The 17,376-nt window shown below is 36.8% G+C and overlaps 1 protein-coding gene across 1 annotated transcript in view; it reads left to right on the top strand.

Annotated features, from left to right (window-relative positions):
• The first annotated feature begins 787 nt into the window (after nucleotides 1–787).
• ERBB2 (erb-b2 receptor tyrosine kinase 2) overlaps nucleotides 788–17,376 on the top strand; it is a 74,308-nt gene continuing 57,719 nt past the window's right edge. Inside the window, exon 1 of the mRNA XM_081970071.1 lies at nucleotides 788–1,090. Within this exon, the coding sequence (XP_081826197.1) occupies nucleotides 1,009–1,090 (82 nt within the window). The 5' untranslated portion in view covers nucleotides 788–1,008. The remainder of the gene's footprint in view (nucleotides 1,091–17,376) is intronic.

Below are 17,376 nucleotides of genomic sequence, written 5' to 3'. Positions count from 1 at the left end.
TGGAAAAGTAAAAAATAATTAGGTAAAAATTAGGTAAAAACTAAAAGATAAACAAATTATTCTCTTTATGCAAACACAATATATGCACACACCCCTAAATACTGGTATACAAGTAAATAGAACTTTTACCTTATAGCTTTATTTACTGAAGCTGTTTTTTATCTGGTGGAAATAGGTGAGAAAATAATATTGATTTCTTTCAGTCCTTTAGGGAAAAAAACCTGTTATGCATAGATATGCTTTTTTATTATCAAGGTTAAAAACTTTACAATTAATCTTTCAGTCTAATCTTTCTGATTAACCAGTCTCTCAAATAGCTTTTTCCCATCAACTCATTCAAGATTGATACAATCTTCCCACTCATTCAAGACAATACAAGATTAATACAAATTTAGAAGCACCTTACAAATATATCACCTAAATTTTGGCTCTATTACTGATCTTTGTGGCTATGTAACGTTTTATGGTGCTAATTTAAAGATCATGTTTTTTGTTCTGCAATTTTTTAATGGAGGGTGGGCTCCATTAGTAACGTAGGCTCCATAAAGTAATAAGTTTCTACATTACTTTAAGATTTGCATTAGTCAGTCAGCCAACGATCTACAAGTTAAAAAAAAAAATCCGAAGCCAAAAAGAAACTTTGAACAGTAGGGAATCAAAGGGGAGAAAAAAAGAGAAAGCTTTCTTCTGCTGCTGTACTTTCCATAGGCATAATTTACGTACGTTCCCAGAGGAGCTCATTCGCCGCTCCCGAGGGAACTGGAATCTTTCTCGTGCCCGCGCTCGGCGCGTTCCCGACGTTTAGCGTTGGCGGAGGAGGGGAAAAAAAAACCAACCCACAGAGGTGGTGACTTTTTTTTTTAAGGAAGTGAAAGGAGTTGAAAAGTTAGGTAGCCAAGAAGTGTGGAGGGAAGCTAGTGGGAATATTTTTGAAGATTGCTGTGGAGGAATAACTCCGCTTCTTATTCTAGAACAACATTATGCGCAGGGGGTTGCAATGATAAAACAATGGGCCACATTTTTTGTCCCTGCTGGTTCGGAATGGGGTTTCTCTTGGTTTCTGTCTGGCCAAGCGGTTCTACTACCGAAGGTAGGTCATTGTGAATGCTTATACATTGTACGTGTGATTTGAATCATGGAAGGTTTAATGGGAGAGGGAGCGAAGAAAAAAAAAGGGAAAAAGAGGGGAAGAAGAATTGCACAACAGACACAATCTTGCGTGCCAATTAGTTTCTCGGTTTACGCCTTCTGTGTGAGAGTGTAACTTTATTGTAACTTAACGTGTCGATAAACAGCATGGAACTCCTCAAATACTCTCGTATAGGGGCCAACTCTGAGGGAAGGCAGGGCGAGGCGAGTGGGAGAGGGAATAAACGCAACTTCGGTTGTTAAACTCGGTGGGTCTTGTGGGGGGCAGCTTTTGCAGATGGGATCTGAGAAGTTTTCATGGAAAACTTGACTTTTTCTCAATGGGTTCGCCCGGATTTTAGTTTAACAAAGCCAATCAGGAGAATGCACCGGATTACTAGTTCTTCGGGAGATCATTTCCCTCTTTTGGGTCCGGATCTATCGTCGATCTAGTGTAGGAGATTGTCTTTACAGCCCCGCCCTTCGAAAAAGGAGTAGTTGTTGTTGTTCTGGTTGGCTGTTTTGTTGCAATCCGTAGCAGTGATTATGAGCCTGAAGTCGGGGACTCTGGTTGAATTACTCATGAGTTAAATTAGGGGTTATCTGGATTGCTATACAAAAGCGTATGTGTGAATAAGAGAGAATGTTTCTACCTTGTAAGGAAGGGAGATAAAAGGCTGAAGCTCTCAATGGACGGTGGCGGAAGCGGGTTTGTCCCAGCTTTTGCATATATTCAAAGAATTTTAGTTTTTAAATCTCCCTGGAGTCCCATTTACTTTGATTTTTTTTCCAGAACGAAAAAAAATGGAAACACCAATCTAAAATCATTTTACTGTCAAGAAATAATCAGTGGCTAGTAGTTCTAATCGAATATGAAGTTTAGCTGGATCTGACCTAGATTTATAATCAAATCCTAGGCTACTGAAAAGTAAGCCACATTTGAGTTTTGTGGATTTCATTTTTATCAATTTGGCATACCAGCCTTCTACAAACTAGAGCCTTCTACAAACTTGAAGTGTTGGATCACTGTTGCCATAATTTCCATACAGGATAAGCTTGATGATTGGGACTTGTGGAATAAGAAATGTATTATTACTGGTTGATATCAGTTTACAGAAAAGAAAACTATAGATTTCATCATTGTTCAGTGCTCCTGGTCATAATCCCAGCAGGTATTGTCCATCAGAAATAGAGATGGCCTGCCATCTGTCTTTTAATTGTCCACAGTTACATACTGAACATTTTACTACTTTTAAAAAGTTGGTTTATAGTGTACCTTTTATGGATGTTTCACTCCCATCTTTAAATGCTGTCCTGTCCAACGCTTTTGGTCTTAGGTTGTTTACATACACCCAGTATTCTCTCAATGCCTTTCTTGATCTTGCTGCTCCAAAGAAGTTGAATAAGTTAAGAATGATTTGAGAACAAATGTTCAGTTGAATCTGGTTAATAATAATAAATAATTCATGATATGCGGGTCAGGCATTTTTGCTGCATATCTTATTTGAATGGGTTCTGTTAAGGAAATATTGTGAAGATATTATTGGGTTCCTTGAATTTAAAGGAATGAAATTTAGGGATTAATAAGTGGTGTCTCATGGGTCTCATGAATCTCAGGCCAAATGGGTGCAGAAGAACCAGGAATTTCTTATGCATCTCCTTAACTCTTTCCTCAAGATGTAATAGGCTTACATAATCATAGGAGGTTAATAGGAATGGTAGACCAAGATATCTGGAAGACACCAGTGTGAAAAACAGTCTGTACTGCTGGTATTCTTCAGCCTGGAGTTTCTCCTAAGCCTATTTAATGTGCTGAGAGGCTTCATGAAAAGATGTTCTTTTTGTGGACTTCCTTCTGGGGAAATCAGGTCAGTGGTGGAGGAATATTACCTGGTAAATTTCTAAAAGTCAGAAAAGAAAGAGAATAATATTAAATCAGAGAAACACAAGCAGAGGTGATGGTCTTTTCATAAGGAAGGTGGACTTGTAACGCATCCTGCATTTCACAATCTCAATTTAGTGTTTCAATAAATATAATTATGTTGAAAAGCTTTTGCCTTTTTAAATAGATATAAACTTTCTTCCGATTAGTTTCAGCAGTTGTCTCTGGAGAACTGATACGTAGATGTGTGAGACTGGACTGAAGACCATGGTTTTCAAAAACACTGGTTGATTTTTTTAAAAAATGTAGGCATTAAATGGAGCATACTAATTTTTGCTTGCCTCTCTAGAAAATTAAATTATTTTCTTTCTACCCCACACCCCAAGTTAAATGTTTACTATTTAAACTTTAGATAAAAAGATAAGCCTTTTATGTGTGTGCTAACTTGAATTGATAATAATGTTGTTTGAGTCAGAGACGCCAAATTTGATGGTGTTTTCTGGAATGTTGCAAAACATTTGATGTGGCAATAAAAATAATGCTAATAGCATGCTATAAATTATGCAGAGAAGGTTTTTTTATTACCTTCTTTTGTCTCACTAGTGCTTCCTTGTTCTGTACTTTTTGATTTAAAGCAGCATATACACTATATTGTTTGTTATAGTATTTTAACTTGTGGTGTTCCACATTTGGGCACAGTTAGATAACTTATTGAAGGATGCCCACAAGTCCTTGAGTTCGAAGTAATGCTGGCACAAAATTTGCTGATTCGGTTATCCTACTCTGTCAAAATAACAAGGCTGGTGAGTGATCTTGCTCTTATTGATTTAATGAAGGATGAGTAAAGAAAGTGATTGGTAGAATCTCTCAGCTTCATTTCTCCTCCTGCCAAGCATTGTAGACTGGCAGAGAACCAACCACCAATCACCTTCTGTAAGGTGTGGCATGGCAGGATTGGACAAGTGTAGATGTGTGCTTGGAAAGTCATGTTTAGCCACCTGTTAGATTGCCTGAAGAAATGTTAGGAAATGTTAGGAAGCAGACTATCAGGCTACTTTTGAACAAGGGTCTACCATTTTTCTGAAAGAGCCCAAGCCTAGCCCAGCTCACAAGTGAAAAATAGAAATGCAGGAGAAAGCGGACATGAACAATAGATAAAAAGCAATTCTTTTCTTGAGAGAGGCAGAGGAAATAGTAGTGCTAGCAGCTTTCTATCTACATGCCTGGCGACATTCAGAAGTCGTCCATAAACAACCATGAAGCTAAAGCGGAGAAGACAAGGTGGTGCCATTCCTCCCTACCACCCCTATCTCCAAGTAATAAAACAGAAACTAATACAGCCATGCAGAGGCACTGCATACAGCCTTTGCATAGCTGTATTAGTTACTATTTTGGTTACTTACAGAAACAGCAGAAAGTGTATAATATACCCAATGGTGAAGACCGGCAAGAAAGCAAGTTGTTTGAATCCACCTGTCTTCTGTTGTAAATTAAGGTGTGTAACATAAGAGTAATACTCTTTCCAGAAAGTGAAATTTCTGTTTTCAAATGCAGGCATGCCCTCTTTCAAAAGATGCTGAACTTGTATTTATTAAGGACCTGATATTATGAAAGATAGATGTCTCCGCAGATACCAGATGTCTTGTCCTTGATGCAGCCTGAAATGGCCATTGAGGGCAGATCCCAACAACTGGAATGGAAAGATTTCAGTAGTAACCTCAGTGGCCAATAACAGCAGAAGCCACTTTTGAGAGCATCAGCAATAAAGGAGATCCATTGGTTGAAATCCAAAGAAAGAGGTCCTGGGGCTGAGGCCTTTCTGTTCTTCCTCATTCCAGATATATGACAGTGATTTATAGTTAGGAATTTAAGACATTACTTCATATTCAGGCTGGTCTTGCCTTACTACAAGTTTGAGCATCTGGAAATTTGGGAGTGTACATGTCTGTAAGATTGGGGTGAACCAGCCCTGCCCTCAGGCTGGATTTGCACATTGTATTAAGTCATAATTTATTTAACTGTAGTTTAATTGAATATATCATAACCTGGTCTTATATTTATCAGTTTCAAATAAGGCTTCAGCAAGAGCTCTCAGTAAGAAAATGAAATTCAAACGCCATACTTAGGTCCAGATAGACCTGATCCTCTGACTATATTACTTTGCTGTTTATTGGTTTAAAAAATCTGGTAGCATTTTTCTATCAAATTTTACTGAAAGGCATATATTTCCTGAATTTTTGCCACCATAACATTTCTTTGTACAATGTCTACAATCACATAAAAGTTTGTTATAATGACTACTGCTGTAATACATTTCACAATCCTTACTGGTGGAATAAAATTTTTAAAGGTAAAAAAATCAAATAACAAAATATTCTGCAAGGTTTTAAGCAAACAAAAAGCCGTATTTAAAATACCTGGCCTATGGCATCACATAAACTAGTTTTAAGTGGCAGTCTCTCCGTGAGAGATCTGTGGTTTCTTCTATATATACTGACAACAAACCCAGACTAAATTTGAGAATTATTTCAAACCATTTCATTCAGAGGAAGTAATTAGAATAAAATGTCTCTGCTTCTTTTGAAAATAGTAGTAAACTTGTTCTACTTTTCTCTCAAGCAACTTCTGAACTTCTTGAATAGGCCCAACTGAATACATTGGTACTACAATTCAAATCACTTTCAAAAACAAGATTATTATATCTTTTCTAGATTAACTGTGATATGCTGCGACCAAATGAAATTCTGAATATGAGCTTTTGTTCTGCAGTCAAGGAACATCAAAAGACACTTAGATCTTTGCTTAAAAGAAGTTAAATGGAAGAATAGTGATCTGAGACAACAATTTGGGAAGATGTTACTTTGGAATTCAAATATATAGTATGCAATCTCCATAGGCTTAATTTATTGCCAAGGTGACTTTCAAGCTTTCATCAGAAGATTCCTTTGCTTTCCACTTCATTATACTTCCATTGCAGAGTTTCTATTAAAAATTAAACCAAAATGGTTTTCAGACCAAGAGAAAAGTCTACTTTCCCAATGCAACTCTTGACCTCACTCCCCCATGACATTTCTCCGTTTAATTTAAAGGACATTAACTAGCTCTAGATGCCCTGGGATTTTTTTCTGCTACAAGGTCCCCAAAAGTGGAAATGGAGAAATAGGAGCAAAATAGCATCTCCACTCAAATAGAAGAGAACTTCTTTCCTTGTTCAATTGTGTTATCTGTAATATTGCAGAGGATGCTCAAGTACAAGAGGACATACAGTATGTGCTTAGAGAAACACATTCCTTGTAGAATTATGGTAACCTGGAACAGGCTTCTCTTGATTTCCTGCTCCTATGCATGTTCCCATAAAAATGACACACTTGGAGAAAAGCTACGTAATTTCTTTTCTGAAGAATAGGGGCGGGTGGGGGGAATGGGTGTGGTTTCATCTCATTTTAAAGCTATTTTAAGCCAATTTTATGTTCATTGACTGTTATACAGCAGTTCTCATGAATTTCTTGTCTCAAGATAAAAAGGCATTGACATTTGAAGGAGATTTGCAGCCATAGAAATGAGTTTAGGAAATGTATGGAGTCTGAGGTGGCACATTGAACATCCCTGATTATGCATAGCTAACATGCAGTGGAATTGCATGTGGGAGGGAGAAGATTAATGTATCAAAGTAACTGCCTGCCTGATTATAGTGGTTAATAAAATTTTCACTGAGCCATTCCTGTTGTGGCTGTACTATAGATCTCTTGTCCTTAAATACTGATCTCTCTTCCTCCCTACCCCCAACTCCCGCCAACCTCAAGTTAGAGGATTATTCCTGGAAGAGAAATCAAGGTGCTGCTGTTAATGCAACACTATTCTAGTCTTTTGATCTTCTCCCAGTAGGGTTATGTTTGAGAGTGGGAGCATCAAGCAATGCAAGTAGCCCTTGACTCAGATTTACAAGACCTGTAGATTCCTACAAGCAGTTTGAAACACAAGAACAGTTCCTGAAAGAGGAAAGGATTGTTATTTCAGAACCTAGCAACAGTTTGTTAATAAGTCGCAGCTGCTACTAGTAGGTAATAATGATCACTTTTATCTAGCACTTTTTGAATATCTGAAGTGCTTCATGATGTTATTTTGGGAAGCTTTAGAACAAGGATTGGAACTAATACCGGCACCCATATTTAAGGTTACCAAATCTGAACTTCGGAAAGTACACTTTTGTGTGCCATGCCACTGAAGGATTGACTTATCTTCTTCCTCCATTAGCATGCATTCTGTTATAAAGCTCTAAAGCAGTGTTTTGCAACCTTAGAACTTTAATATGTGTGGACTTCAATTCCCAGAATTCCCCAAGCAGCCTTGCAAGCTGGGGAATTCTGGGAGTTGAAGTTCACCCATCTTAAAATTTCCAAGATTGGAAAACACTGCTCTAGAGCAGGGGAGGGGGAATTCATGGCATCATGTCACATGACGTTTGGTGACTTTCTCCCCCTTCGTTAAACCAGGGGTCAGCGTGGCCTGTGGGCTGTGAGTTTGACACCCCTGGTCTAGAGGGATTAATCCAAACGATATTTTCTATGGAAACTCCTGTAGATCATAGGGATGCTAGATGGGAATAACGGTTGTTCAGTTTAGAAGAGATTTAGTACAGCATGCTTAGCATAGTAGCAAAAGGACACTTGGAAGTTGCAGCTTTCCTATGCTTTGTACTCCAAAAAGGATTATATGATGAGCATCTTGTTTTGAATCTGCTACCTATGAAGTACCATTAAAAAATATTACAAAAAAAATTCCTAATCTATATAAGAATATAAATGATTTTTTGAACAGCATCATATAGGATGATTTATTTTGAGCCCTTGCTTAACTAATGGGAATTTACGGGAACTTTAGAGTCAAGATCATATATGCTAGAATCTTAAAAATAACAATGGAGCTCAACTCAGTAATTGTTGGAGCTGTTGAATATGTTTTCTTCCTGCATTGTTTCTTCCTGTATAACTAAACAAGAGTTCAGAATGTTAATGTCTACACGCTCTTTTCAAAAGGAGAAATGTTTCTTGAGTGGATGTGTAGTCTTTCCATTTGTAATTCATGTGGATAGTTGAAATTATTACAGCTCGTAAGACTTCCCAATCAGTATTGTAAATATGAAAAACATGAAAACACGATTTTCTCATGAATGGACTAGTGAAAAACAAAAACAAAATATGAATACATACTGAATACAATTTTTTAAAAAGTTAATATTCTGATTGAACTAGATTTTTTTTAAATTGCCCTATTGGGCCTTATGGATAACCAGTTAGAAAAGTATTATGGGAGACTGATTTTGTATATGCTAATTGCAGCAAGACTGCTATATACAAAACACTGAAGAAATAGTGAAATGCCCACAATGGCCCACAATGGAGGGGAATAGATTGTGAAGATGGCAGTATACAGACGTGAAAACTGACCTGTTTATTAAAGATAAAACAAGCATTTTTATAAATGTGGTTGGAAGCCTTTGATTAACCTTTTTCTGAAAAGGGGAAAAAGAAATGGTAATTTCTGGATTTCCAAATCAATATTAGAAATTAACATTAAAAAGATTGAACAGGACAGAGGAGAACCATAATCTTAGTGAGAAGGGATAATAATTTGGTCTGTAACTACTATAAAGAAGATCAGAAATTGCTTCTTTTTCTTTTCTTTTCTTTTCTTTATTTATACTAATACTTTTCCTTTTCCTTAACTTTTCTTTATATATGTTCTTATGTTTATATTTTTGTCCATGTAAAAATATTCAATAAAAATTATATATAAAAATTAGTGAATGTTCAATGGAAAGACACTTTATAAAGTAATAGGTGGATAATATCTTTTCCAACTACGTGAAAATCAATTTCTCAGGAGTCCATGTTCCAGACAGTAGGTGAGTTTTACTTCTGTAGTATTATAAATTATATCATTCCCACGTTATGTTAAACTGTTCTGTGGTTTCTTAGTGCTCTCTCTCTCTATATCCAACCATTTGCTTCCAAAACATATTTTATCTCCCTGTTACTAACAAAAAGCTCTGTTATATTAATACAATCTCCTTAGAGAGTTTTCATCTGCCTGCCATAAGCGTCACTTTAATAGAAACCTTATTCTACTAAATTATCTTTGCTGAAGGTATACAATTATTTACAGATTATAAAATGGATTTTCCTTCCTCCTTCCCTCCCTCCCTCCCTCCCTCCCTCCCTCTTTCTTTCTTTCTTTCTTTCTTTCTTTCTTTCTTTCTTTCTTTCTTTGCAAAACAAGAATCAGCTATGTTGATGATAATATGGGTTTGGACTTTTAAAAATTTACTTTAAGGAATATTTGTTAATCACCTGCTTAGCCCAGATTTGAGTCTTTAGTTTATTTATTTGTTGTATTTTATTTCCATTAAGGTTCAATCAATGTTAAAACAGTCTTTGAAAATATAAGTATTAAAATTATTACAAGTAATCTGAATACTTATTTCTTAATCATATGCTAACGACATGGAATGAGAACAATATAAGTTACTTTGCCTTTGTTACAAGTTAAGAATTCTGGTGATAAAAAGGAAGAGAGAAAGGCGAGGAGGGGGAGGGGAATCTCTACCTCTTTTAAACACAGCCAAATCCTCAACCTCATAGAGCTAGTTTTTCTGTGCTCTTTGAATTAGGAATGAGTTGACACACTGCAATTTTAAATTCAAACAGGATAGGAGGAGGATCATTAAGAATACGCTTGGGAATTTAAAATGAGGAGTTACGCACTTTTGTTATTGTTTCAAGTCTCAAATGGAAAGAATCTTCTGGCAGAAAGGTGCTTTGCCAATGTCATCACGCTTGTACTGACTACTCACGTAGATGACTCAAGAGCAATCTCTTTAAGAAGGATCTTGGAGAGAAATTATCAAAGGAATACTAATGTCTGTGGGAAATGATTTTGATAAGAAAATATTCAGAATATTACTGCTTATTTGCCAGTGCCCATTTATCTACCTTTAGCACCTCATACTATTTCAAACAATGTAATAGGCATGGGCGAAATGCTTTGAATACATAACACCCTACTTTGAATTTGAAACTGATTGTTTTGACCTTTCAAAAGTATTCCAGTAAGATCAGGTCCATTGTTTTGAATTTGAAATAGTTTGCACACTACTACTAGATTGGTGCTGCATAGCCCGAATTTGAAGAATACAGTACAATCTTTTCTGATGTTTGACTAAAGCAGTAAGTTTATACAATACAATACAATACAATACAATAGCAGAGTTGAAAGGGACCTTGGAGGTCTTCTAGTCCAACCCCCTGCCTAGGCAGGGAAACTTATACCATTTCAGACAAATGGCTATCCAAAGACTTCCAGTGTTGGGGCATTCACAACTTCTGGAGGCAAGTTGTTCCACTGATTAATTGTTCTAACTGTCAGGAAGTTTTTCCTCAGTTCTAAGTTGCTTCTCTCCTTGATTAGTTTCCATCCATTGCTTCTTGTTCTACCCTTAGGTGCCTTGGAAAATAGTTTGACTCCCTCTTCTTTGTGGCAACCCCTAAGATATTGGAACACTGCTATCATGTCTACCCTAGTCTTTCTTTTCATTAAACTAGACATACCCAGTTCCTGCACTAGTTCTTCATATGTTTTAGTCTCCAGTCCCCTAATCATCTTTGTTGCTCTTCTCTGCACTCTTTCTAGAGTCTCCACATCTTTTCTACATCGTGGTGACCAAAACTGAATACAGTATTCCAAGTGTGGCCTTACCAAGGTATTATAAAGTGGTATTAACACTTCACGTGATCTTGATTCTATCCCTCTGTTGATGCAGCCTAGAACTGTGTTGACTTTTTTGGTAGCTACTTCACACTGCTGGTTCATATTTAAATGGTTGCCTGCTAGGACTCCAAGATCCCTTTCACAGTTACTACTGTTGAGCAAGCTACCACCTATACTGTAATTGAGATTGTTCAATTTCTTGCCTGTATCAGTTTGTCTTGTCTTAATTTGTAAGTTAGCGGCTCCTATTTTGTATCTAACCACATTGAAATGTTCATTATTCCTGAATATATTTTACACAGATGCAATTTTTAAATACATATAGGTAGTCCTCAACTTAAAACAGTTCATTTAGTGACCATTCAAGATTACAGCAGCACTGATAAAAGTGATTTATAACCATTTTTCACAGTTACGACAATTGCAGTGTCCCCTTGGTCACGTGATCAAAATTCAGATGATCGGCAACTGACTCATATTTGTGATGGTAGCAGTGACTTGGGTCATGTGATCATCTTTTGCGAATGTCCTACAAGCAAAATCAATTGGGAAACTAGATTCACTTAACAACAATATCAGTAATTTAAAAACTGCATTGATTCGCTTAACAATTGTGGCAGGAAAGGTTGCAAAATGTAGCAAAATTAACAACATATGTCCCACTTAACAACAAAACAATTGCGCTCAGTCGTGGTTATAAGTCGAATATTATCTTACTTAGATTAAAATACATACATTTGTGCAAAGTACACTTTTGAGCTAAGACTTATTTGGAGAAATGTGCAAATGAAGTTTAACTCTTTCAATCTGCATATTCTTCTGGAAAGTGCCAGGTTAATTTCAAGCGAAAAACAGAATAAAAATCCTTGATCGTATTTGTTACTGCTTCCTTTTAACTCTCTGCATTTATTTTATTCCTTTTAAGCTATTGAATCAATGGCCCTGAAGCAAAGATGAGATATAATTTTGATTTGTGTTTAATATTTAAATACTGTTGCTGCTTTGTATTTAGTTTGTCATTTTGACTAAATGTCTGTTTTGATCTAATCCATGTATAACAATGATGAGACAGCCAAACAGAATCTCTCTTTGTCTGCATTAGGCTGATATTTAGAGATGTTTCCAGTTCTTTGAGGTAGGCCACAGGAGGGTATAAATAAGGCAAGAACTACTGAAACTCTACTATATTATGATAGGGTGTTATAGAGAAACTGTAAAGTCTGACAGTCTCCCTCTTTTTAAAAAATAAATAAATAAATCAAGGCAGGGTAATCTTGAGTTTCTTTTTCTTCCCTTATTATCTTTCAGGGCTAAGCTGATACTGTCCTAAAAACTACTGCATACCTTCTTCAAGACTGACTATCTTCATACTCCTCCTTGACAGTAGTATGATAATTCCATTCATTTATAAGGTAGGCTTCCATTAGCAGATCTGGACTGGAGTTAGGGAGCTAAAGAAATTTGGGTGTGATTTATACTGGGCCCTATCCAATAAAGGGACAGCATGGTGGCTCAGAGGTTAAAATGCTGGGCTTATCAGTTGGAAAGCCAGGAGCCCTGGTTTGAGACCCTAGCTCCCGTCCTCACCCCAGCTCCTGCCAACCTACCAGTTTGAAAACATATAAATGCAAATAGATAAATAGGTACTACTTCGGTGGCAAAGTAATAGCACTCTGTGACATCAGCTGGCCGCATAATCACAGGACAGCACTAGCCTTGAAATGGAGATGAACACTGCCCCCTATAGTAGGCAAAGAATAGTAGAGTAAAATCTGCAGGAACTCCTTTACCTTTTTTAAACCTATCCAACGAAATGAAATTAAATATGGAGAAATGTAAGGTCTTACACTTAGGCAAGAAAAATCAAATATACAAGTTTAGATTAGGTAAAACCTGACTCAATAGCACTAACTGTGAGAGGGATCTCGGCGTTCTAGTGAACTATTTCTTAAATATGAGCCAGCAATGTGAACAAAAAAAAAACCCCAATGCAATCCTAGATTACATTAACAGAGGGGTAGAGTCAAGATCACATGAAGTACTAGTACTGCTTTATGAAGAAAGGCTTAATAAGACCACAGCTGGAATACTGCATCCAGTTTTGGTCACCTCATTATAAAAAAGATGTTGAGAATTTGGAAGGAGTGCAGAAAAGAGCAACAAAGATCAGAGGCTTGGAGGTTAAAATTTATGAAGAACGGTTGCAGGAACTGGGTATGTCTAGTTTAATGAAAAGAAGGACTAGGGTGACATGATAACTGTGTTCCAATATTTGAGGAGCTGCCACAAAAAAGAAAGGGTCAACCTGTTTTCCAAACCAGCAGAAGATAAGGCAAGAAACAGTGGATGGAAATTAATCAAGAAGAGAAGCAACCTAGAACTAAGGAGAAATTTCCTAACAGTGGGAGCAATTAACCAGTGGACTGTCTTGCCTTTGGAAGTTATAGGTACTCCATCACTGGAGGCTTTTAAGAAGAGACAGCCACTTGCCTGAAATGATATAGGGTCTCCTGCTTGAGCTTGGAGTTGGACTAGAAGACCTCCAAGGTCCCCTCCAATTCTGTTATTCTGTTATTACATTCAGGTATTACATTAGTCAATTTGTGGATGTTACACAGAAGTAACAGATTTCTTGGGAAGGAGAAACTGGTTTTGGGAAATTGGATGACTCAGTTAAGTTTATTTACATCATAGGAAGAGGGAGGCAGGAAAGAAGGAAGGAAAAGAAGAAAAAGGAAGGAAGGAAGGACAAACATTCAAGTAAAGTAGTCTATTTAGCAGATGCTTCCTCTATAAAACATTTTAAATGGATACAAAGAAAGTGACTCATAAGAAATATAAATACTTCCTTAAAAAGTGTACATTCATGTTTTTTGAATTTTTCAAAATTAATACAAATGCAGCAAAGCAAAACAAAATTGAGCACAACACAGAAGTCTGTCAAAGCTCTGGTTTTTATTTCTAAGGGCAAAGTTAAGGCAGAAAAAATGTGAAAAATGGAGGGAGGACATGAAAAAAAATGAGATTATTGTGATGGCTCTAAAAACTGCCTGAATTTGGGTTGATGAGTAATACAATTTTTTAAAAAAAAAAACCCATAGAGGATGAAGAGGAGACTCATTACATACTGATAGTATTGAAATTTTTAATGCAGGGGAAAGGAAGAGGTGCAAAATTTACAAAACTACACCCGGGATCTGTTCTGTTAAAGAAACCCCAGTCAGCATCTGTGAGACTAACTGCCACTAATACATCTTTCTTTGTGATGGTTTGTTGTCTACTTCACTGCAAACCTTTTGGTAAATTAATTTAAAACCAGTTTGTTTATTTGTCTCATCCAGATTTTATTTATTGGTTTGTTCACCAATACCTATTTCCTTCCTCTCATTAAAAATTACTTAAAAGTGAGTTAAAGGGGCATTGGCAGCTACTAAAGTAGTGAAGGGGGTTCTTTCCGGAAGAGAATCTCTCCATCTGTAATGCAGTTAATTTTAACCGGGCCTCCTCCCACGCTGTACTCAGCGCCAGATAAGAGCCAAGGCCCCTGTTCATTTGGGTGGCCGAGGCCTTCAGCCTCCTGCTGCCTGTTGCCAGGAGACCATTGATGGACACTCTGAGAATTCCAGCAGCTGGGAGTGCACTTTATTACGGGCTCTTTCAGTTGATTATCCTGGAGGAGGGTCCCTGCTGACTTAGAGTCAGAGAACTTCCTTTGACTGGCAGTGGCCTCTAGCTGCAGAACCAACCCCCCTGTGTCCTTGCCATGGGCAGCACCCAAACACTTGGCTTCATTTGGCCAGAGGCCTCTCTTCATTGGTTCTGCCAAGGACTGGAATAAAGAAATAATTTCCAAACTCTGCAAAAGTTGATCTCTGCTAATTAAAGAATGCAAAAAAATTGAGATTTTGTAAAGCCATTATGTTAAATAAACTGCAAAAAAGACAGCTTTTCCAAGTATTTTTGTATCGTGAGGTTTCTAGTAATAAGCATAACCTGTCAAATTCAATACTATCTCATGTTTCATTCCATGGATCAATATTCAGTGAAAAATTAAAATAGTAAAATATGTGATATATTTAGGCAGGATCAATTAAAACATATTCTTGGTCATACGCCAATATATCTTACTAGATTCTGAAATCTATGGGTGGTGTCGTTATATTGTTATCATTAGGTGTCACAGGACCCTTATATGTTTGGGTGGAGTTGTCTGCTGTTTTTATTAAAGAGAGGTAACAAAATCTTTGTCTAGCTTCCTGGTCTGTATATCTCCTAAGCCTTCTGTGACAGGCTGTATTTATCTAAAGTCTTATGGGTTAGTTTTGGACCCAAGGGATCTAGTTATGGATTGTGTAAATTGAATTTGAACATATGTAAAATATATTTCCACTTCTCACTGAGTAACAATTGCTTTCTTTCTTGTGGGAGTAGAAATATGAGCTTGAATAGAAACTGTATTCCAGAAAATAGTGAGTCTTCACCTATTTATTTATTTTAAAATTCTGCTTTTCATGTTGGCGTTGAATAGGAAAAGTAGCTACAGTAATGGCACTTCACTTGCATTGAAGTATACTTGTCCTGTGTCTCTCAACAACTTACCAACTCCTTTCCTCCACAGCCTGTACTTGTACATCTAGATTTTCCAGTGGCAACAAGGTTACATAAATTGAGGTTGTTGATCCTAATTCTAGTTGGATCACGCTGTGTGGGCAGTACCAACATTAGTTGGGGGATGGAGCGTTTTAGCTTCATCAAGGTTGCTTCAGAGAGTCACTTTTCCTTTCTAAACATGCTCAGCTTGAAAAAGTAGTTTTGTTGTCAAACTCTGCCAACTGCCTAAGGGATGATGTAAAGACATTATTGATCTGATAGAAAAAAGAGTTTAGCATCAGATATTCCTTGAAGCAACTTTCTCCAATCTGATTCCCCAAAGAAGTGTTAGTCATGAAGTTAGAGAAATTGCCTTAAGAAATTTAAGAAAAGCCGATTGTTATGTCTGTTTCTTGATGCAGATATTCTGAGGAGTTCCATCTGTAATGGCGGGTGTCAGCTTTTCTGCCTAGGAGACTCAGTTCAAAGGTGGAAATCTACTACTGCTACTTTGTAGAAGGCATTTTCATTTGCTGGGTTTGTGAACAGCAGAGTTACAATTCCTACTTGGTGCAATTGTTATTTACCATTGGTCATTTCCCCCTTGCTTTTGTTCTGAAAATTCAAAAACAAACGTTGATGAGGCCATTGCATTTAGTTGTGATCCACCCATTGAAGATTATATCTGTGACAAGGAAGTCCAGACGATCATTAGATAACAACAAATAATTAGTTTTTGATATATGGTTGCCCAGATACTTGGAGCTTCAGAAATTGTCAAATTTTTTAAAATGAAATTTCTCATTGCTTGATTCCAATATTATGCAGCTAGAACACTTTTTTTCCTTTAAGCAAGTCCGATTCTCAGAAACCCCTCGCACAAATTCCTGCAGTTGCCTTGGCAAGACTTTTCAGAAGTGATTTGCCATTGCTTCATTCTTAGGACTGAGAGAAAGTGTTTGGTCCCAGGTTACGTACTGTAGCTGGTTTCATGCTTAAATGGGATTAGAACTCATGGTCTTCTAGTTTCTAGCCTGATACCAATAGACAGCATTGGCTCTCATTTACAACATAATGGGATAATTTTTTTATTTAAATTTTCCAAAGCTGCAAAGTCTTTTATTGTACATAGTTCATTTAAAAGTTAGCCGGTCCACTTAAATCATTTGCATAGTAGACCCCTTTTGTTGGTATTCCAGTTTACATTCCAAAGTAATATTTTTTCCCCTTTGCTAAGAATATAACCTTGTACAGGCAGTCTTCGACTAACGCCCACAATTGAGCCCAAACTTATGTTAACTGTTAAGTGAGCTGTTTGTTAAGTGAGCTTTATGATCTTTCTTGTCAGAGTTATTAAGTGAATCACTGCTAATGTTAAATGAACACTTAACAGTTGTTATGTGAATCCAGCTTCCCCATTGACTTTGCTTGTCAGAAGGTCACGAAAAGTCATCCTGGGACACTGCAACAGTCATAAATATGAGTCAGTTGCCAAGTGTCTGAATTTTGGTAACACGTCCGTGGGGATGGAGTAATGGTCGTAAGTGTGAAAACAGGTCATAAGTCACTTTTTAAAGGCCCGTTATAATTTTGAATGATAACTTAAATAAACTCTTGTAAGTCAGGAACTACCTCTGTACCAATAAACCCGAATTCTTCGACCATAATTAATGCAGAAGTAGTTGTTCTGATTAACATTGTTAATTGTGGCTAAGGATGTTTATTACACCCCAAAATGAAAATGTTCCATTCAATTTTTGTTGTTTTACTTAAAATCTAGGATCTGCTAAGGTTTAAAGATAAAATATAAATTCCAGTAAAGACTTTCTCACTCTTATTTAAATACAAGTATCTTGTCCCTACATTAGTTTTTAAAATAAATTGTGTTTACTGTAGTGCAAATTTGCCTAGCTTGTTATCCACATGTGGTTTCACAGTTTTTGTAGTTGCAGTTTCGGGTAGTAATAGTGTTCTTTACTCCAGCAACAGTATTGTACTATTTATTTGTA

This window comes from Natrix helvetica, assembly GCF_964273705.1.
Source record: "Natrix helvetica genome assembly, chromosome: Z".
NCBI lineage: Eukaryota > Metazoa > Chordata > Lepidosauria > Squamata > Natricidae > Natrix > Natrix helvetica.
This window is presented reverse-complemented; position numbering and strand designations above follow the sequence as displayed.